Source organism: Lepidothrix coronata, unplaced genomic scaffold (genome assembly GCF_001604755.1).
Source record: "Lepidothrix coronata isolate B3197 unplaced genomic scaffold, Lepidothrix_coronata-1.0 Scaffold6, whole genome shotgun sequence".
Lineage (NCBI taxonomy): Eukaryota > Metazoa > Chordata > Aves > Passeriformes > Pipridae > Lepidothrix > Lepidothrix coronata.
In genome coordinates this window covers 10,754,677-10,776,690 of record NW_016690186.1, presented here as the reverse complement: position 1 = coordinate 10,776,690, position 22,014 = coordinate 10,754,677, and the positions used below count along the sequence as shown (strand labels likewise).

Here is a 22,014-nt window from a genome sequence, read left to right as displayed (position 1 = left end):
AAGGGCTAGCACAGTTTGCTCAGGGCAGTTGTGCAGTCTCATCTCTGAAGTTTTCAAGACCCAACTCAATGAAGCTGTGGACAATCTCACAGCTGACCCTGCTTTGGGCTGGAGGTTCAACAAGGCCCTTTCCAACCTGAATTATTTTGTGATTTTTGTGATTCTCATTGTAGTTCCAAATTACCTTTTAAATGCACTGTACTGTCTGTTGATAGTAATTACTAGAAACTGTTAGCTGAACTAGCAGTATGAAAATGGAGATGTATAGCAGTATGCAAATTTCTGCAAACATAAGGCTTATTAGGCAGAAATAATAGCAAATAGAGAGGTGACAGTAAAATTATGGGATGCTTGTCCTCTGCCTGTCACCAGCAATCCTGTCTCATGAAAATATATGGCCAATTTCTAAAGTCTTACACATAGGCTTAATTTTTTTCCTAGAGGAATTTTCTCTGCTTAAGCTCAGTAATTACTTTCTTGGCAACTGAAAATTGTTCCAAGTGCGTAACTGCAATCCAATAAAATTAATAACCACTCTTTTATTTTACTTCAGACATGCTAACCAGAGTAGTTTAGAAGGCTGGTCCTATGCTGCTGCATACAATTCAAGCTCATTAGAGAGAAGTGTGACTATAAATCACAACTGAAATACAGCTAGATTTAGAAATTCTGCTGGTATTTCATTGTTTTAAGCAGTAATTCTCTATGGTGTAAGGAAAATTTAGAAATCATTGTTTTGTGCAGTCAAGCAATGTTAACATCCTGTGAAGACCAAAAAGTTCATGGGAAAAAGAAGAAAAAGAGAAAAAAGGAAAGGAAGAACACAGAATAACAAGACAAAAAGTTCTATAAAAGAGAAGAAATATGAACCAAAGTCGTCTGATTCTTATGCCATGGATACCATGTAGCTGTGGTGGTTACAGCTTGGGAAAATTTCCCAGATTCCTGTGGTTTGGTAAAGAGAGCAGTACCTAATTACCAAACAGACTAGCAAAATGAGGGCGTTATGCCACTGACATTGGGTGAATTTTTTCCTTGGAGACCAGAAAAGAACAAGAAGTTAATCACATTCTCATGGTTCATCTTTTTAATCTGGAGAATGATTTTGTCTCAGCCTGCAAGCAATCCTTGACAATTACTCATCTATGAGAGCATCCAGAAGAGTTTGTCCAGTTCATATTCACTAAGTACTTCAGAATATCCAGCGGCTGCAAGAAGAGGATCCACAGGCATGGAGGAAAGCAGGTTTTCCTTCTGCACTCCATTATATTGCAGATGGGGTTTTGTTAAGATTCCACATGAAATTCTTCGTCTGCTAGACTGATCTTTGATAACTTTGAAGACAGGGCTATTTATTTGAAACAAATTTAATTTTTATTTACAATCCTCCTGCCTCTTTTTCATTATGGCAAGAAAATAATTCTTTGTGGGGTAACATTCAGAATTTTTTTTTAAAAATTCATAACATGGATAAAAAACCTCCCACCCATTTCAAATGGAAAGGGATCCAATTTAAAATATATAAGGAATTACAGCTTAGCTGAGATGTCCATAACAGGTACTACTAGAAAAGTTTTGACACAAGAAAATAAGAACTGATGGAAAATCCAGGCTTATAAATAAAAATTAAATAAAGTAATATTTAAAACATAAACCAACTGAAGATATGAGATACAATGTCTTAATTCTTTTGAAAGCTCATCAGCACGTGGAAGATTTTTGACAAATTACTTCAGACAGGAAGCTTGAATCTTGTATCTCTCCAACTCCCACAGCTCTGCTGTGATTTATGCAAAGCAACAGCAATTATCATCAGAGTCAGGGAAAAAAAGAGAGCGAGAGAATGTTTTCCCTTATCAATTTGTATATTCTGAATAAATCTGTATTACATATGCCTGTCAAACTTACAAGCACATATAAAACCTTTGTGCAGTTTACATACAGAGACTGAGTAGTGAAAGAGTGGAAAAGATTCAAAGTAGCTGGTGTGAAACAGTACAAAGATTTTTAGTAGAATGATTTTTAGCTCAACTGGACAATGATTTGTTTTCAACATTGATTTCAAATGACTGAAGCACTAAATGAAAAATATAGCAGATGAGAAGCTAATTATGCAGAACAGGCCAGGCTGTGCACTCAGCAGTGCTACAGCCTCTGCTTTGCACAATAAAATGGTCCCTATATAACTTGTTTCTGCCACACCTGGCCTTGAACACTTCCAGGGATGAGACATCCACAACTTCTCTGGACAACTTGTTCCAGTGCCTCACCACCTTCACAGTAAAGAATTTCTTCCTAATATCTGATCTAAACCTATCCTCTTTCAATTTAAAGCCATTCTCCCTTGTCCTATCACTGCATGTCCTGGTAAAAGTTCCTCTCCAGCTCTCTTGTAGACCCGCTGGGTGGCTCTTATAGTGTGTCCCTGGAGCCTTCTGTTGGATGCTACACTGCCTGGGGTTCCCAGCACAAAAGGGGATGTAAGATTGTACTGCTTTCTTCTTACAGTATTATTGCTAATACATTACATTTTGACTAATACCTTATAGAGTCTGAGTGCCATTTTAACTGCAATAATAACGGACCAGCACCACCCAATGCAAAACAATCAACAATGCTCAGCACTTCTAGTGAAACACTTGCACTAGTTTCGCTTCATTTCACACATAATTTGAGAAATACCTTTTTTTATTTAGCCTTTATTTTCATGAACAGCAAAAATGTGAGGGCTTGAACCATAGACTGGCAGTGCAGGAAAAGGCAGTGTCCACCTCACCATCCAACCCAGCCTCCACGTCAGTGAGGAGAAACTCTCTGATAGGAAACTCCAAAAGTAATTTCTATCCATATCAAGGAGACAGTGGTCTTGTACTTGGTCCTTCACTCAAGGAGGACCTTGAGTCCTGTCTGAGGCCAGATACTCAAGCTCCTGTAAGCTGCTCCTAGTCCCTTCTGTTAAAGTTTGACTCCCTGTGAAATACATGACTGAGAGTGATGCAGAGAACAAACAGAAACGGAGACTGACTTTTACCTGGAGATTAGGACCTTCTCATGGGTGAGGGTAAGAGAACACAGACTTCCCTTATCTTCAGTGGGTTAAGAAGATGGCGAGTTAGGGTATGATGGAGAATAGCACATTTTCCTAAAGTGATTTTTTTTTTTTTCTGGAGAAAAATGAATTTTTTGGGAATTGATTCAGAAAATTGGACCCAAGTTTGAAAACAAATTTCAGAAGACAACACACATGCTCAAAACCCTTTTGCTCCAGAAAGTGTTTTACTAGTTTTATTTAAGACTCTACTTAAGTAAAAGAGATGGAATGGGATGCTGTGGAATTTGACACATGCCCACAGCTACAGGATGCTGTAGCTCTCATAACTTCAGTGGAAAGTCTAGAAAGCTATTTTTTTCTGCCATGTCAGGTTCTAAATTAATATTTCAGCTTTCCCATTCAGAAAAACAAACAAGTCTTTGGCACTATGCAATTCTAATTAGGAGAAGACAGAACTAACATTTCCCAAGAGTCTCTCTCCCAAGAACAATGTGACTAAATACATGTGGATACTCAGTGCTGCAGAGATTCTGAGACTTGCAGAGCTCCAAGAGGTTTGAAATATGTACTTTGATATTCAAATAGAGGTTAAGTGATTTGAAATTAGCTGTGGAAATTATCTCATTAAAGCTAGATATAAATATGTGTAGATTTAAGTGCCAAAATAATAAAAGAATACAAAAGATTTTGCTGTTAACACTGTATCTCCATTTTATGTACAGAATAAACAGAGGCAGCACAGAATTTGAAACTGTATTGGACTTGATATACCCATAAAAACACTGAAAATGTTGTTTAGATTTTTATCCCCCACCTGTGAGCTACGCAGATTGTACTGCAATGAGAGCAGAGAAACAAGGTATTTAATTGTTTTCATTTCCCTACATCTTTCTGAATTCTTAAAAAGCAATTTGCATGTCAATAAGATTTCTAAGGTGTCAGTAGAGATGATACACTGTGAAGGGGTGGATCAGGAATTTGTAATAGAATCCAGGAGTCCATCCACTGAAGCCCCTATCTTCTCTAATGAAAGGTATACATTATAACCCAGAATATACAGCTCAGTGGCACTGCCATTGGCACAGCACTCTGGGGGAAGAAAAGCTTTTATTAGCGTTCCCATTTTTCATTCTGCCTGTTGCAGGTTTGACCAGTTTCCTGAGCCATGATACAGTTCCTGTGACTGTACAACTTCTTGCTGGCCATACTTTCTGTCCTCAGGAGCCACGACCAAAAGCCCACACACTGAGTGTAGCTGAGTGGCTCCCAGTGTGGGAGATGAAGAGGATTGTGAACTTACTCCATAGTGCAGCATCAGGCAGGAAGCAGCAGCTCCACAGGGAACAAGTAGCCAGTGAGGACAATGAAGGGATTTCAGGTAGAATCAAGGCAATGAGGTGAGGAAGAAGATACTGGTGAACCATCGTAGAGAAAAGCCTGGGACCTGCTGGCCTCATCCAGACCTTACTGTTACACCCATAAGGGGGATGACCCCAGCAGGCGAGGAGGATCTGGAAAGTTCTCAGTTGTGTTGCATGGCGAGAGTGGTGGAAAGTGGCTATAACAGAACTGAGAGGTTTAGTATTTCTGTCAATGCAAATGCACAAAATAAAATGGACTAATCACTTTTATTGAAAGCTAAATTTACAGTGTAGAGCAAAATATGTATTTACAGTGATGTCTCAGTGCATTCCACCTATTAGATCTCAGGTGACAGAAATTGTTCTGATGTAATATTCAGGGACATTGATTGCACATTTCTGTGCTCTTGGGCACATGGTGTGACTCTTGGGGATGGTCCTGTTCAAGGCTGGGAGCTGGATTTATGGTCTTTGTGGGTCCCTTCCAACTCGGCATGTTCTTTGATTCTGTGAAAGAAGACAAGCCTATTAATTATTCCTAGAGGTAACACTTTAATTTAGAAACAAAAAGTTGGATCTCAGAGATGCATTGTTTATATCTATTTAAATGCCTCATGAGGTCATGTTCTTAATGTAGTATTTTAGCTTAAAAAAGACGATAAAAAAGTAACACTTTGTCAACAGAACAAAGAAAATACATATTTATTGAATTGTAACACACAGTATGGCTTTGTAGAGTCTTGCTAGATTGTCATTAAACAGAAATATCTGTATTACATATACCTTGGCTTGGCATTAAAAAAAAAATGGAACCCATAAAATATTCACATTCTTGTACCATGGCAAGGTCAATACAGGGACTGGTCTTCCTTAGTTTCTGACTCATGACACAATATTTTTTTTTGTTCTCCTAAATCTGATTTAAGTAAGGAAAAACGTTCCTAGAAATAATTTTGAATTGGAATGCTGTTTTTATACAGAATTTAGTGAAGATACTTTAAAGGGAGAACTCTCAGTTTGAAGCTGCTGTCATCATGTCTTTGCACAGAGATAGTACAGGGTATCGGTATCTGTCTCTGTCTCTCTCCCTCTTCGATGTTATATTTATAGCATCCCCCTGGCCATAAAAGGTATGGACTGGGGCTCTGACATTCCACTGACTGCAGGCATTATTTTTGTTCTGGACCTTGAAGTCTAGTCCTTACCCCTCATCCTAACTACCTCTTTCTTTGCTGGCTTCATTGTTGCTGTATTTTTGTGCTATTCACCACTTGAGAGCTATTTCATTTGCTGCCATTCATTTGGGTCCTGGTAAGTGTTTCTTTATGCCAGAAGGCTTTATGTGTTCAATTATTTTTAATCTGAATCTGTAATGGCAGGCTCCCTTTATTCTTCTAAACTCAGCAGTTATTTGAGGGACTTGTGGATATGAACTGAAAACATCTGAGGATTCAGCTGTGAAAAAAACCAAAGTAGTGCAAAAGCTTTTTTATTATCACTCAGCTATTATTGTATACTGTCACAGTACTCTCAAATGAAGCATGGCTTACTGAGATACAGGAGGAGTTTGTCATGTAACCTCCTTTGGGTTTACAAAATGTGTAAATAACCTAAATATTTTCTAGTTGCATAGGATGTCTTGTGATTTTAAAGCCATTGACTGAGATGAAGGAAATGTTTTTTTTTTTCCTTCTTAGCAGAGTTGTTTTCTTTTTTTTAATCTATTTCACTATTTCATTGATTTGTGGAGTAGATCCTTAAAGAATTACATAGACTGGCAAACAGTGCAATAGGTTAAGACAAGTAAAATCACTTCCTTTAGTGTGTTGCTATGACCTACAGACAAGTACAGAACTGTCTGTCTGCTCAGTAGTCATTTTAAAAATTCAATTGAATAGCTGCTAACATGTAGCTCCAAAAACTGCATATTCACCTAACTATGGCCACTAAAATCTGTAGGCAAAGCTCTGCAGATATGAAATGCTACACAGATCTTGAAAGGAAGTGCTACCGTCACACTGAAGGGGCCTGGTTAATGGACACAGTCAAAGTGGGTGTAGGTAGCATGGATTTTATAAAACTTGAGAGATGAGAGTCAATCTGATAATCACACAGTGCTCCAAATAGGAGCAAAGTTCTTAGAAGGGTCTGAGTTTTTGTCATCTCTGATAGTGTCACTCTGATCAGACTGGTGTCACCAACTTATTCTGACCTATGAGCAATTCTTGATGTTTCAGAAGAAATATAAAACATTACTCATAGTGTGATAAAATACCTATAAAAGGAGTTTCCTCTTATAAAATGTGAGTCAGTATCGATCTTTGATTTGAACCAGGAAAGATGACTTTGTGCTCAGCTCCTGCCTTACTGCCTTAGTTCTTATTCCTATCATAGACTCTTAATCCTTAGGACAGTGAAGTCCAGACCTTATAAGTTTGAAAGAAAAAGGTTTTCTTTGTACGTGTTAGCCTGTTCTTTTGATAAGATGTAGATGAAGTGCCTCATTTAACTTCTTAAAGGGCAACAAATGCAGAGCTTTGTGGTTTTAGATCACCTTCCTTCCTTCGAAGCCTGAAAGGTTTGTGGGAATCCCTGAGCAACAGGACTGAATGGCTTTAGCATTGTGCCTGTTGTATGTGTGATGAATCCAGCCAACGCTGCAAATAAAGCTGGTGAAGACAAAAGGAGACAACTGTGGTACTCTGCATAAGGAAAACAGGATGTTCTCATGTTCGTTTCCCTTTCAGCATGCAAGACAATACTAATCCATACGCCTTAACATTGCTCAGCAGAGATCACCACGACTTGCAAATCCTAAACCCAGCTCACCAGATCTGGGAGAGAAAGCAATGAAGAAAAATGAAGAAAAATAAATCTTCTGAAACTAGGAAAAATAAGAGAAATTATATTCTACTGGTAGTTAACAAAGTGAAATAAATAGCAACACAAACTATTGACAAGTATTAGAAACAATGATACTAGACAGAATAATTGTGTTCTTTTAGACTGACATGAAAAAATAGATAGCACGAGGAATAAGGGAATTAAAGAGGAACATAATTTTTTACCATAGAGAACAATGAGCTTTCCCATTCCTCCCTATTCCTTAGATAAAAATAAAGTAAATGCATAAACTGGTCTCCTTGAAGTCACTGTTTCACTGTGATGAGGATATCATCAATTTCTTTTACCTAAAGACTTCTGAAATGAGTTTCTCACTTTTTGACCTTCTGCAAACAAATTATCTACTCTGTTATCCTACAAAGAACATCTCCCTTGAGAGACCCTGCAAGTTTTCCTCTTTGTTGTTTTTTGACTGGTTGCTTGGGTTTTTTTGGTTTTGATTTTTCATAATTTATCTTGGTTAGGGTGAGTACCTTATCAGTTATTAAAGAAAATAGTTTGCAGTTTCTTGACTTGCTGTCAGAACCAAATACTAAAGAAAAAGACAAGGACTGAAATATAGGAAGCATAAAAACCATAGGGAAAAAACCCCACAGAATCACAGAATATTCTGAGCTGCAAGGCACCCATAAGGATCATAAAAGTCCAGCTCCTGGCCCTGCACAGGACAGGCCCACTCAAATATCTTGATTTTCATGAAGTCATGGTTGCTCTCCAGTTCTGTAAGTGTATTTTATGTAAAAAAATTAGATTGTTTTTTAATTAGGATGAATTAAAAAAGAAGCAGAACAAGTCTCTTATTGTTGTGATGGATATTTAAACACCCAATAACAAACACCTCTCACCATTGTTTTTGGATCTTTTTAAAATCATTCTAAACATTCCTCATTGTAGCTCATCTCTATTAATAATCAAGTATCTTTTCAGGGATACTCCTAGACATGTTGTAAGCCTAAAGAGAAGAGACAGAAAGGTTATCATGTGGATTAGTAGAGGCAAGCTTGCATGTCAAATAAGAAAAAGTCAGTTTTAACAACAGCAAAATAAAACAAATGCAAAATAGAGTCTGAATTGACAGCTTAAAAATAAACAAACAAGGGAAATCCTTTCTGCACTCAACCTTCATCCCATTTTGAGAGGGGAACTACCTCTCACCTGATCAAATTTCCTAGTTCAAGTAACTGCAAGACAATCCACTGATGACTGTGCAAACTGAAACTTAGATGGGGCTATTTTATGGAGGAAGTTTCTTGACAATCTTGAACACGACATTCTAGGTTAAAAAAAGGGTTCATTTGGATTAAGGAGCATGATATTATTTTACCCACTGCATATAGATTGTATCTCTGATTAAACTGTAAAGGTATGATAAACCCTTTTAAATTGAACGCTAGTATTACATACACAATAAGCAATGTAATATGCACATTTACAGGAAAACTGACAGCCTTCTCAATCTTAATGTTTTTATTCATTGTTAAAATACTAAATGGAATATTAAATTGAATCTGAAAATTGGATTAAAATAATGAAATGTTCATATATTTTTTATTTCAGCCTATGTAACCTTGTTGGAATTGCTCACGGCTTTAAAATAATTTATTACTCTATTGTAATTGAACAAAATTATTTACACTATCTCTGAAGAAGCCAGGCACACAAAGTTTCATTAGTTTGCAGTAATGAGTGGAGAAGTTAAGCACGTAAAACTTGAATAGTTGGCAGTAACAGGAAGGCCAACTACAAATGAAGGGACATATTAGTGTAAAGGTTTCTGGTCATGATGGATGATATATGAGCATCTTGAAATTTAAAGATGAATCTATCTGAAAGTTGGTCACCTCATAAAAAGATAACCCTGAATTCATTGCAGTTGATTTTACAAACCGTGTTAGTTCGTACGAAGTTACGTATTCTTTGTATGCCACTCAGGAGTTTCCTTGACAATAGTCCTCATGTTTGATCTGTTCTTTTTCAGACACTATCCTGTTTATTAACATTAAGAGTGTGCAGTGAAAAGCAAAATTAGCAGACACCCATGATGTCTTTACCTTTCTACCAAAGACACCACGAGCACTATGACCGTGCGTACCGCCATAAAGCACTGACATCCACTGTAAGCCAGTACCAAAAGGAAACAAAGAGTAAAGCTGCTGTCTATGCTCAAGGATCCACAGCTTATGCCAGGGGCTCTGCAGCCTATCGCCATGCCTCTGCAGCAGGCTTCAGCCTCGACTCCTCAGCAGCATACAGTCATGGCTCCTCAGCCTACGACCTGGAGTCGGCAGCCTACAGCTATGGATCCACAGCCTATGATCACTCTGCTGCACAAAGCAAAAGATCTGCTGCCTACAGTCTTGACTCCGAATCCCTCAGCAGGAGCTCAGCTGCCTACAGCCATGCATCTGAATCCATCAACAAGCTGGCTGCAGCCTACAGGCTGGGATCTGAAGCCTACAGTTTAGGGTAAGTAGATCCATCTTTGAAACAGTGTTCCAGTACAAAAATGTCCAACCAACTCCCATTGAAATCAATGGCAAACTCTACTCCTCTTCCACATAAATTGTCCCTGTAGCTCAATGTTAATGCGTTTTCCTGGTGTGGTGTCTTTTGTTTGGCTTTGGGAATGGCAAAGACTGTGGTCAGCTTAGTTTGTTGGACTAATTCATGTGTGATGGTTGGACTGGCATAATAAGAGCACTGGCAATGCTGGTGTGGCTGAATAATGACATATTCACGTTCCAAAATGATTAGGCCTGAGCCACCTCTCCTTCCAAGTTGTTTAGCCATATTAGAACAGCTGAATTTAATATGAAGAGTTGAGACAGCTTTTGGGTTGAAGCTATCTCTTACCTGACCAGGATGAAGCAGTAAAAGAACTCAAAGCTGTTCATGCAAGTTTGAGCTGACCTGTCCATATATCATTAATTCTTCTTTGCTCTAACGATTTCACTTTTATGCTGAGTGATTCAAGAAATTGAAATTTACACACTGTATATTGGTTGAGGCATACTATTTCCAAAGCAGGAATATCCTGAAGTGTCCATCTTCCATGAGAAGAGCAGCTATGCTTAGCTGCCATGTTTTTCTGCTTATTTAAGATTATAAATATTGCTTAAGCAATTACATTAGCAGAACATTTTTGATATAGTAGCCTTATATTATTTGTATGCATATATCTCAGAGATTTACAGAAATTAGGAGAGTATTAAAGTAAGATTAGAACAGCTGTTAGCAACAAAGGAAATGATCAACAAATTATAGCCCAAAACATCTGCTTGCTGTTATATTAATATAAAATTTAGAGTATCGTTAGAAGAACTGATCAAGACTTGTCAACCAGACTGCCCAGGGAAGTAGTGGAATCATCATCCTTGAAAATGTTCAAAAAACATGTGGAGCTGGCACTTAGGTTCATGGTTTAGTGGTGTGCTTGGCAATGCTGGGTTAATGGTTGGACTTGATGATCTTAGAGTCTTAATGATTCTATGATTCTACAGCTGACTGTCTCAGGCTGGGTAATATCCAGTCTTTGCTGTTGAAACAATTTCACTTGTGCAGATAATTAACCACTTAGTGAAGCAGTGAGAACCTCATTTATAATCTGCTGGTGAAGGGAAGCAAACTGGAGGTGCTGAGACTGAGAGTTATGCTTCCAAAGAGAGTTGCGTAGGGCAAAATATCCCAAATTTCTTCAGTGATGCAGTTATGTCTGTGCTCTGTTGCTGTCCCTAACCCAAAGCCTCCTTCTTGAAAAGATTCCCATAAAAAAAATTCAGAAAAGATTCAGAAAAGATTCCCATAAAAAAAAAGATTCAGAAGATTCCCGTAAAAAATAGAAACATTACTTGAAGTTGTAAAAAATTATTATTAAAAAAAGCTTTCTCAGTCCCAGTTACAAGCACTTCAGTTGTCATATGAGTGTCTTCTGAAACCTGTATATTTTTAATAAGAAGAACTCTAATGTCAGCAAAGTAACATTAAAAGAAATGAAATTGCTTGATTGGGAGAGAACTTGCAACATTTCCAGGTTTCCTTAGGTTTTGTTCAAGATAATAGCTTTTGGTTTAAAATAGTATATTTGCACATATAGTACTCCATAGTACAAAACTTGCCAGTAGTTTCATATGCTATCCTGGTAATCAGAGATAAGAATGTCTCAGCTGTAACTTCTTTTTCTTTTCTGTGGTCCTGTCATTGTGTTGGAGGCTTGAGAAACACAATACTGCTATGTAAGATGAGGGCTTTAGGGATTAGACACCTGTGATTCAAATCTCTCTTGGAGGCCACTGTGGGGAAAGATCAGAAAAATGGAACCTGAAGTTGTGAAACAAACGTACCCAGCATGACCTTCTCANTAATTAACATTTGAGAGGATATATTTCTGAATGAAAATCTCAATATTTAATATGGTTTTATGGTTAATATCGCCTTTATGTTAGTATTTATTTTGTTTTTGCAGCCCATTTTTCTGCAATTTGCAAGAGGTAAAGTGGAACAATGTGACTCTACAGTTAAATGTAGTGCCAATTTGAAGTAACTCTTTCCAAGTTTGTGCTGTCTTCCCCAGATGGCCTAAAGCACTTCAAGAGGTAACGTGGAGACAAAAAGTTTTACTAAAATAAATTGGGCAAATGAAAAACTTTCTGTTTTCACCTCTATGAAAGTAATGGTGCAGGAAAAAAAAAAGAAAACAATAAAAAGGAAATGGGTCTTCAAATTTTTTCAATTTTTAAGAAGTAGAAGGGGCCTTGAATATAAATATCTAAATGACCTCAAGTGATGTTCATTTGAAACAAGAATAGACGCATGAATCCAAATCCAGGCAAAATTTTTCAGCTAACAATTGATTATTGAGTATCACTAGATAGTAATGTCAAATATACATTTATGTATAATGGATACAGTTTTGTGGATAAACACCAACAAGCCCAACAGGAAAATTCAAATACTAAGCTTTTATTCAGGTCACTTCTTATTTTGATATAAAGTAGCCTCTGCTATACTTTAGTATTTTTGCAAAATCTGAGTTGCATCCTTTTCTGTAGTCACCGTACAGAAGAGTGTTCATGAAGCAACAGTGTTGATGTGCAGATTGTGCTGTGTGAGGATTTTATCACAGGGAAAATAGTGGAGAAGGACTAGGGACTAGGTAACCTGCAAGACCTTGATCTGGACCCAGTTCTCTGACGTTGAGGTCCCACTTGAGTGGAAAACATGCCCAGAGCATGGACATAGACAGCTTGAAGGAGCCACAGCTTGCTTTCTCATGAGGACAAAAAAATCTCCGTGTGCAAGTAGACTCTCCTCCCCCACATTTCAAGTCTTTTTCACACCATGACAGCTTGAAGAAGTAAAAGGACAAAAATGAAAACTGGCAAAAGCAAGAGCAAGTATGCAATCTTGCAGCTTTGCTGATTACAGTTTGCAAAACTGCAAAACCCTTTCCTATAAGAAAGTGCTTCTCACTGTGTAAAGATTGCCCCTTCACACCCAGCCCTCCTCACCAGCTCCCAGGGCTGCTTGTAGCTACACACTGCTTCTTTGGCTTCAGTAGAGGCAGGAGAAGGGGAGTGTGCTGCTTCCCCTGAGGTGTGGGCAACATCTATGCAGGTGAGGGGTGGCAGCTCTCTTGCTTAATCCAATATTGTGGCCATCCATCTTCTTCCCTATCCAGTCCTCAGGGGATGCCAGCATGGGCAGGTTGGCTCCTGTGGGAAAACCTTCAACAGCAACGCTCCATCCTCCATGTGTTTCTGAGAAGCTTTGAGTCAGATCTGCAAAAGCTGCTTATAGCACTACAGGCCTGTCAAACAGGATTTCTGGATTAAACTCGTTTACCTCTTTTTTGGGAAGCTCAGTCATCTGCCTTTGCTCGATCTTTCACTGCTTTTCCATGTGTTATTTTTCTGTCTAGCAACATCAGAAAATCCCATTGTGTCACAGACAGATTATCTACCACCAAAAGGGCCAAACACTTGCTTAGAGGGAAAACAGAAGTTACCGGTGTGGCTCAGACATTTGCATGTATTTTGCAGGTCAAATAAAACGGCAAAGAAGAGGTGGTGTAATTCAAGTAAACCAACCAGACAGCAGAGAGATGCCATACTAACTTACAATTAATTAGACTGCCAGACAGTGAGAGTAAATGTTCTTCTGAGCAATATTGTAACCAGGATCATGACAGGGCTGGGTAAATAATAGACTTTCAGAAACATGAGAGGACCACGATCTTGGCACTGCTCATCCTTTGGTTTATTATAGGTGAGGGTTAAGAAGGCGGCTTCCAGACGTCATAGTCAAGCATGGAATTTATTTTAATGAGACCTGCTATGTGGAAAAAATTCCCCTTCAAATAAAATTGTTGTGGAAGCTGTGTTAGGGAACAGAATGATTATTGCCAGCAATATTGCCTGGACTTGTGACAAATCTGTCAACAACTTAAAATTAATATAGCCACCGGAGTGGATCTCTCATTTTTAAAGGCTGCCTTTAAAGAGCTCTTCTCAGAAAATCCTATTTTTTTTTCCTTCTTGTAACTGGGTTTGTCAATCCACTATCTCCTCTGTAAAGTGAGTAAATTAAAATACAAAGTATTAGGAAAGAAGTATCTGCTAGAAAGACAGCCTGGAAAATGCCTCTTGGCTAATGGACCTCATCCAGCAGCTACAGCTGGTACAGACATTGTGGGTGCCACCATTTCTTTATGCTGTTGGAATAAAGTGAGAGAGAGATGTAACAAAAGCATGCTGAGGACACAATTTTGTAGTGGTGTAAAAGAGCTTACATGTGCCTTTTCATGCAGGACTGAAATAACTAAGGAATAGGGTGTTGTGGCCTGCTCCCAGAACACATTCTGGCAGCATGCTCTGGGAGCATTCTGGCAGACAATTTCTACCTTCGCTGGGTGCAGACTCTCTTTGTGCAGGGAGGGAACTCTGTCTCTTCATGCACAGAAACAAGGACAGTGATAACATAATCTCTGTCTGAGAATAAGAAATCAAAACAAAACCTCTGTTTGGGAGTTTCAGAAGCCCTGCATAATGTTGTTGTCTTTAGTTTCTCTGTTGGACTAGGGGGGAAAAGCTAATAGCATCTGTTTTTTGCATCTCTGCAGAACAGTACCTGTGACTTTAGCATTTACAACTCAGTGACTCTACTGAGAAAGTAGAAAAATGCTGGCATTGATATTTTAACATGCTGAAAAAACACCAAGAAATGAGGACAGTAGGCTTGGACCACCAACCTTGATAAGGCAATACAGATAGTACCTGACCTGGAAATAAATATACATATGCTAGCTAGGCATATCAAATGAGGCTGAAAGATGTTAAAAGGTCATGGTACTGTTCCTCCCTATGAAACTAGAGAACGCTGATACCCTGCTCCTTCTCCTCCAGGGAGATTCTGTTCCACATATCAGGTAAAAGGTTGGAACATTTTAAAATAAAGGGCAAGATTTTAGAATCTGGTTCAAGAAAGCAGAGTCCTCCTTTGGGCCACCTAAATAATGGTTGTAGACAGGATTTGGGTTTTGTGTTGTACAGTAGGAAATAGTAATAATACAAAAGGTAAACAGGGAAATAAACCTCATGATAGAATAGCATTTAATCTGTTTTCCCATCTAAAGAGCTCCATTTGAATATGCATTTCTACTAACCTTCCTATAGCTCTGCCTGATCAAAAGCAAATGACAGGATTTGGAAAGGAGAAACATTTTCTGCTGCTTCAAATTTATTTATCTCAGCTCATGGCTTATGCAGTGCAATTCTAAAGAAGATTTTAGAATTACTCTGAAGATCTCTGAAAACACCAGCTGGGTGCTCTGGTGTGGTCATGGAGCAATTAGAGATTTAGGAAGAGCTGTGAAAGAAAGCGAAAATAAACCAGAAAGCATATTGTGCCAGTGTATTAATCCAAGGTATGATGGTAGTTGAAATACCAGGTGCAGTTCTGATCATTTCATCTCAAAATGTACAGTCTGAAACTAGAAAAGGATCAGATATCTGCAAAGAGGGTAGGAGGAGGTGTGGAATGTTTTCTGTTGGGGGAAGGTAAGACCCTGGGACTCTTACCTTGGAAAAGAGACGAACGTGTGCAAGTGATGTTAATGAGTGATGTGATGTGATAGACGTGCAGAGAGTGAAGAAAGAAAATTTTTCACCCAGTGTGGCATGTAAGCACAGAAGAGATTATAAAGTGGCAGATAAAAACAGGTTCAAAAGAAAGTGCCACTTTCATATACAAAATTGTAAGCTCACTGCTACAGCCAGGATGTAACAACCTCTGGCTCAGGATGTCCCTAGGTCTTTACTTGAAACCAAAAGGTTTTATCAAGAGATTTTACTCTCCATTAACTTTCTTTTTATCCGTTCTTGACCAGGAACTGGAAACTGGTCTAAAAGCACCACCAGCAATATTCAATGGAACACTTCTCAGCAGTGTCTTCCTTAGTCCAGATCAACTTTCTGGAAGAACAAATGACTGAAGGAAATTGATTGGAGTGTTGTGTTATTAATCAGAGAATAGCAGATAATTAGAGGATCCACATGGATCCATTATTCAGCTCACAATTATTATATGCACTTTGGATAGCTGAGTGCTCTCTCTCCTGTACCACTCCAAAGTATTGCTCTTAGGAGACAGCACAAGAACTCTTGCTTCAGCTGCCAGTTCCAGGGAAAGAAGAAGAGAGGAAAAGACATCTAGAAAGGTGATTTTCTGTTCCTGAGAACATATACACAAGAACTGACCAAGGGATGCCACAGCATGAAGGATCCAGGAGTAATAACCTAGAAAATAATCAGGTGGCTGCAGTAAAAGTTCCTCAATCAAGAGACATTGTTTAGCAAACTCAGAAGTGAGTGGCAATCAGCTGTGCATGTATGCTGTTTTTATCCTAGTCATCATACCTCAGTAAAAGTCCCAGTTCCGTTTCTGTTTCTCAGGCTTCATTATGATAAAGATCTCTGGCATTAATCTGAAGGATTCAGGGGATATTTTTGTAAAGTGAGATGTGGAAGGCAGAAAAAAATGAAGGTGAGATATTCAACTTCAATCACTTGGACTGTTTAAGTAAAAAATACAACTGTCAAACAAAGACAGCCTATAGGAATTTATTCTTTCCTTTTCAAATAATCTTAGAGTGTTGTAAGTGAAAGATAGGAAATCCCCACTATCATATAGGAATTGCATCAACATAATGCCAGCAGGGAGTGATGGAAGTGATGGCATGCTCCCCATTAATTCCCTACACAAGTGCATAATCTGGACTGTATATGAAAACTAAACTGTCAGTGAGGCCAAACTCTCCTTTAGGAACAAAGTGCTAGTCTGGATTTAACAGCACTGGAAATGCCTGAGCTGAAAGTTTTACTGCATTTTTCAACTACTTTTATGAAAATAGAAACTTCTTGACATTTTAACTTAAGTTCAAATAGTACCATTCTCCTTCTTGATCTAGAAACAACCAGGAATCAAGTAGTCTTCCAAAAGGTCCAGCCTAAAGCCCCGAGGAAATCTGATGGCAGTCAGTGTCAAAATTCCAGGTTTGTCCCATTTTAAAATAGGACAGGAATAAAAGTCATCTGCTAAGTAAAGAACTGCAGCTCCTTACAGACTATAGTTCAATTATGAAAAGTAATGGAAGTAGTTTGCCTTTGATGTTTCACATCACTTATTTGATGAGGAGTTCTCCCAATACATTTGTGGTTTGCCCTAGTGATTGTACCACATCATTGTCCAATCCAGGAGTGAGGCCATTGCATATCCTGCTTCACAACATCCTTTTTATAGTACTCTCTCTGAACTGTGCCCAAGTGTTTTCTGCATGGATTTCTGTCCCTAGAGCTGGATCTGCCTCTCTTGGACACCCTTCCACCAGTGCCTGGTGTCAGACCCCACAACATCTCTCTACCGTAGACGTGATCTGAACCTTGGCTGACTCATCGGTGCCTAATGTGGAAAAGCCTTGGCCCCAGTCCTGTAGTGTGTACCACAGACCCTCACTGGCTGTGCTTTTCTTTACATGGAAACGAGGACACAGGAAGAGGAGGAAGGAAGGAGAATCAGTGCGTGGTTGCTTTTACCCCCTGTATCAAGCTTTTTTTGGTAGTTGGGAAGACAGAGGAGAGGAGCTGCCTCATTGCAATGCCAGGCAAGCTGAATACGGTTGGGCCTGATGAGATGGGAACTAAAGCAAAGGAAACTCTTGCTGACAGTGCTGGAAGTGGCAGGGCAAAAAGATGAGGGCTGGAAAGCAGATGTGTGAGGGGATGTGACGTTAAGGCAAGGAACTAGATGGAGAAGGATAAAAAATTACATTAGGAAAGACATTAAGAGAACTAGAGAATGGGAGACTGATTTAGCAGGGACTGTGTAGGGAGAGAACTCAGTCTGAGCAAAAGGATGGGCACAAAGAAACAAAGGAAATAAAGATGGGAGAATGAAACTGGACCAGCGTGATCTTACACACAATCTCAATGAATAGATTATTACTACATATTTGGGAAATTAAGCACTTTTATTGTGTTGGAGACACCTCTGAATCTTGGCACTTTTGCAGGGATACAGCCTAAGGAAAACATTAGCCCAAGGATATAATATCTGTAATGCTACATTATGCATGTGTAACATTCTCAGGGACCCAGTGCTAGCATGAGTATTGATTATATGTGTACAGCATGCTGTGTAAGATATCCAGGGTAAGGGAGGAAAGACAATCCCTGATAGTGGTACGTGGCTGGGATAACGAGCCTTTCTGAGAAACTCTGTGCCTTAATTCTGCTCCTGTATCTGAACATGTAAGTGGTGAGCTTATGCTGTGTAGAAAAATGTCCAGACCATCAATGTGGTGATGTTGCAACAGAGATGAATAAACTTTGGGGATTTATAAAAGTCTGACAACTAATTAGCATATTCCATAGATCTGGGAGTTAGATATGTGTTGCTTTGGGAAAGGAGAATGAAAGTGTTTGGAGCTTCGCTAACACAAGTTGCAACCATGTCAAAAATGAACCTAAAATGATTGCCTCAAATATGCTTCGCAGTCCTCAGAATCCCGCCCAGGCTGGTGAGGGGGGCGGCTTTCCCTCTGATTTGGTCTTCTTCCTTTCCACTCATTCTCCATTTCTCTGTGCTATGTTAAATGGTGCTACTTCACTCAGCTCTTCACTTCTACTGGATTGGAGTGGTTTGGGAGAGCAGTGGAAATGGCAACACTGGTGACTCTGCCGTACAATTTCTGCAGAGAAACTTAAATGCATAATTACTTTGGATATATTTGCACACCACTATTTTGTTTCAGAACCAGACAATTTCAGGACTGTAAATTTTGGAAATGTAGAGGTTATGAGTTCAGATGCATTCTTCAGAATCACTCAGTAATCTCAGTGACTTCAGGATCTATCAAAACTGGATATATGAACTCTCCAAGCCCCAAACCAAGAGCTATTAAATGTTCATTTCTATCAGGTATATAGTTTATTTTCTCTATTAGATTTATTATCAAGGGGCATCAGTGGTATGTTTGTAATGATGAGTTTGTTAAAAGTACATTTGGTTATGTGTTTAATAACTCTGAAGCTATGGCTATAAAAATTTATAAACTCTTGCTTATAAAGCAAGACAACAACATATTTTAGTACTTTAATTGTATTTTGGAGTTCTTCTTAACAGTTTTTTTCCTCAATTTAACAATATAATTTTTATTTCAGACTGAAAAACTCCAATTTAATGATTGAAGATCAATCCTATAAGATGAGTCCCAAAGCAAAGAGAGCAAAACAGAATTTGATATCTGAGGACAAAGAGAACGAAGCCATGGACTATTCAGTGCCCATATTCACAGGACGGTATGTTTTGTTTTGTATATTATTTCTGACTTTTTATTAACAAATTATAAAATAACTAATCCTTTAATCTATTTTTACACTCATGGATCTCATGGTGATAGTTTGCACTTCACGTGAGTGATAAAAAGACAGAGAGAAGTCAACTGACTGGCAGAAAATCAGACATTGATCATCCAGAGCCAGGACAAATGAACCTATGTGTCAGGACTGTGTTTTGAACACATTGTCAGGGCCACTTCCTATGAAATGAAGATATAATTATAACCCTACTTATTGGGAACTTGGCAAGCATGTTGTCCACATTATTTAGCTTATTCTTTTGTTTTGAAGACTTGCTCTGTAATCAAATGTCTCTTACCAAGCATTAAACATAGAAACAACAAAACAATGTGCTAATGTCTTGTCCTGGCAAAGGGAAAACCTGGAATGAAACCAAACACCCTCTCAAATCCATTGTAATTATTCATACTGATCTCACGTATTGGTGGTATTTCTTGTTTGGTTACTACTGATGTAATACATCTTACTGCAGCAGTGTTCTCAGTAAAGCTGAATGTGAACTTTATGTGGAAGCCAGAACCAACATGAGCAAGGAGGATCCCCTGCCCTTTTTGGGGTATGGCATAGTGATTTTAGTAGGTATGTCCAACACTTCCAACATAGTCACTTTTTCAGATTAATACATACTGGAGTGTGGTGTGGAAAACTGGTTCCTGCTTAGAGGCTAGGAGAAAAATTTTTTTCCTATTTGCAGTTGAACAGAAACCTCCCTACAACTTGTCTTTCCTCTGCACAGCAGAATTTTTCATGGAACCCTTCCAAGCTGTTTCCAGGAGCCTGTGCTTTTCTGTCTACTGCTTAGTCAACACCCAATGGCGCTTTTGCTTTGTATCCAAACTTGTGGTTTTGTGTGAAACTGAGTTCCAACTTGTCAGTGGAAGATATTATTGCTCTGGCCTTCTGAGCATTTATGATGCTTTTGTGATGAGACCAGCAGTTTTGGTTCTATTAACTCCCTCCCACTAACTCAGAGTAATTTTTGTCTCATCCCTTGTATATTCCTGTGTTGGATTCACTGCTCTTTGATCCAACCAACATTAAGAAACACACTGTTGCCTTTTAAAAAAATTGCTCTGGAGTTTCCTCTGTATCTTTTGTGATAGAAATACATAAATAGTTATGTGATAGTCTAAACAAAACTTGTAATAACATGTTCTCCATATTCTCAAGGCTTCTCACTACTTTTGCATGTCACATGGTGCTTATAGTTATGTAGCAGTAGATTCCTCATCTGTCTCCCATGCCCTCAAGCACAAATATCCCCCCTTTTTACTGTATCTTAAGTCTACAAAGGTAAAATTTACAGTGTTGGACAGTAGTTGAAAAACACAATTTATAATTAGTACTTTGCTTTTTTACAGGCCCCTGTGATCTTAGCACATCATGTTAACATCTTAAAAAATCTTAAGAAATACTTTTATTTTATTGTAATTTTTTTTCTTAATGCATATGGTAATATCTAACTCAATGTGATAGTGTGTAACTTCATTTATTTGTGTCTGTGCAGTAGTTTGGGATCCTACATTAAAAGATACTGTCAGATTCTTATATAATTGTTACTATTCTTCTTCTCTTCTTCATGTTGTTGTTATCAATCTTACTTTTTGTACATGGCAATTCAGAAAGCTGTGTGTGCTTTTCTGCCACTGAAATGACCCAAAAAGTTTGTTTGTTTACTTTTTTAATAAATGTTAAAAAGAGATTTTCAGGGTGCCCAACTCAACATGGCATGAAATGGTATCTGGTTTAGGCTTTTTTCTGTTGTCATCATGCTCATGACCACGTGCCAAGATTGTGGAAGTTGCGTGCTACATTCCTGTCAGATATTTATTCTTGTTTGAAAGATAACAGCTGAAGGCCGCTGAACCATGTGCATGTTATATGTCATTCCCAAATTCCCCTGTGAAATTGATGTGTTGTTTCCCATGGGCAGATAGCTGTTAAAAAGGAATAGTTATTTATAAAGGTCAGCTCTCTGTGGGTTCATTGGAGCTCTTGCCCATGCTGCTGGATGACCTTCAGCGATGTGTCACCATTTCCATTATTTAGTTCTATTTCAGAACCTTCACGTTCTGCTGTAAAAAACTCCTTTGCTCAGATTATTCACTTTTACAACTGTTCCTCTTAAACACTTGGGCTAATCCTTGCAAAACAAAATTATGGACAGCCAGGCAGCATTCTAGACAGTAAAACGCTCAGAGCTTGATTTAATGCCATAGATGCTAAAAATATTGAGTGTGGCTTGTGGAACTATTTGCAACCACTAATAAGTCTATGCCAAAGGACTGTAGATGGCAAATGCCCTTAAAATTATATTTTGTGTGTGCCACAAAATGGAAGTTTGATCTTGTTATGTCTGCTTGAAAAGTGTTTTCAACTAAAACCCCTGAGATATGATTGCTGAACTAATTCTTAAATACTACCATATGCTGTCTTAGTACATTCATCATTTCAGGAAGCACATTTTTCTTTGATCTGGGAAGATTATAACAGGAAGAAATTATCAGAAAATCTAAATATTTAATACTGTTGATCAAAAACACCTGGGAACCACAACTGCAGTTGACTAGGATGAGTCCTATATTAGTCTGAGGATATTCATCAGCTCCCAGAAGATGTTCAATGCCTTGAGGAATCAGTGCATACCGTGAAGTTGCTGAAATCTTAACTACTGTAATTAAGGAGGAAATAATATCAGTTTACCTTTGAAGAAAAATGCCATGGATTCATTTAAACTGAATGTAGATAGTTATATTCATATTGATTAAACTGATTTTTAAAAATT

At 38.3% G+C, this 22,014-nt stretch overlaps 1 protein-coding gene across 2 annotated transcripts in view; it reads left to right on the top strand.

Annotated features, from left to right (window-relative positions):
- Positions 1-5,613: 5,613 nt before the first annotated feature.
- The window catches only part of MYOM1 (myomesin 1), a 75,581-nt gene continuing 59,180 nt past the window's right edge, over positions 5,614-22,014 (top strand). The window contains exons 1-3 of one of the 2 annotated variants that reach the window (XM_017831332.1): positions 5,614-5,724; positions 9,296-9,783; positions 19,032-19,169. In XM_017831332.1, coding sequence (XP_017686821.1) covers positions 9,356-9,783; positions 19,032-19,169 — 566 coding nt within the window. In that variant the 5' untranslated portion in view covers positions 5,614-5,724; positions 9,296-9,355. The remainder of the gene's footprint in view (positions 5,725-9,295; positions 9,784-19,031; positions 19,170-22,014) is intronic. The other variant, XM_017831325.1, reaches the window with a different exon arrangement.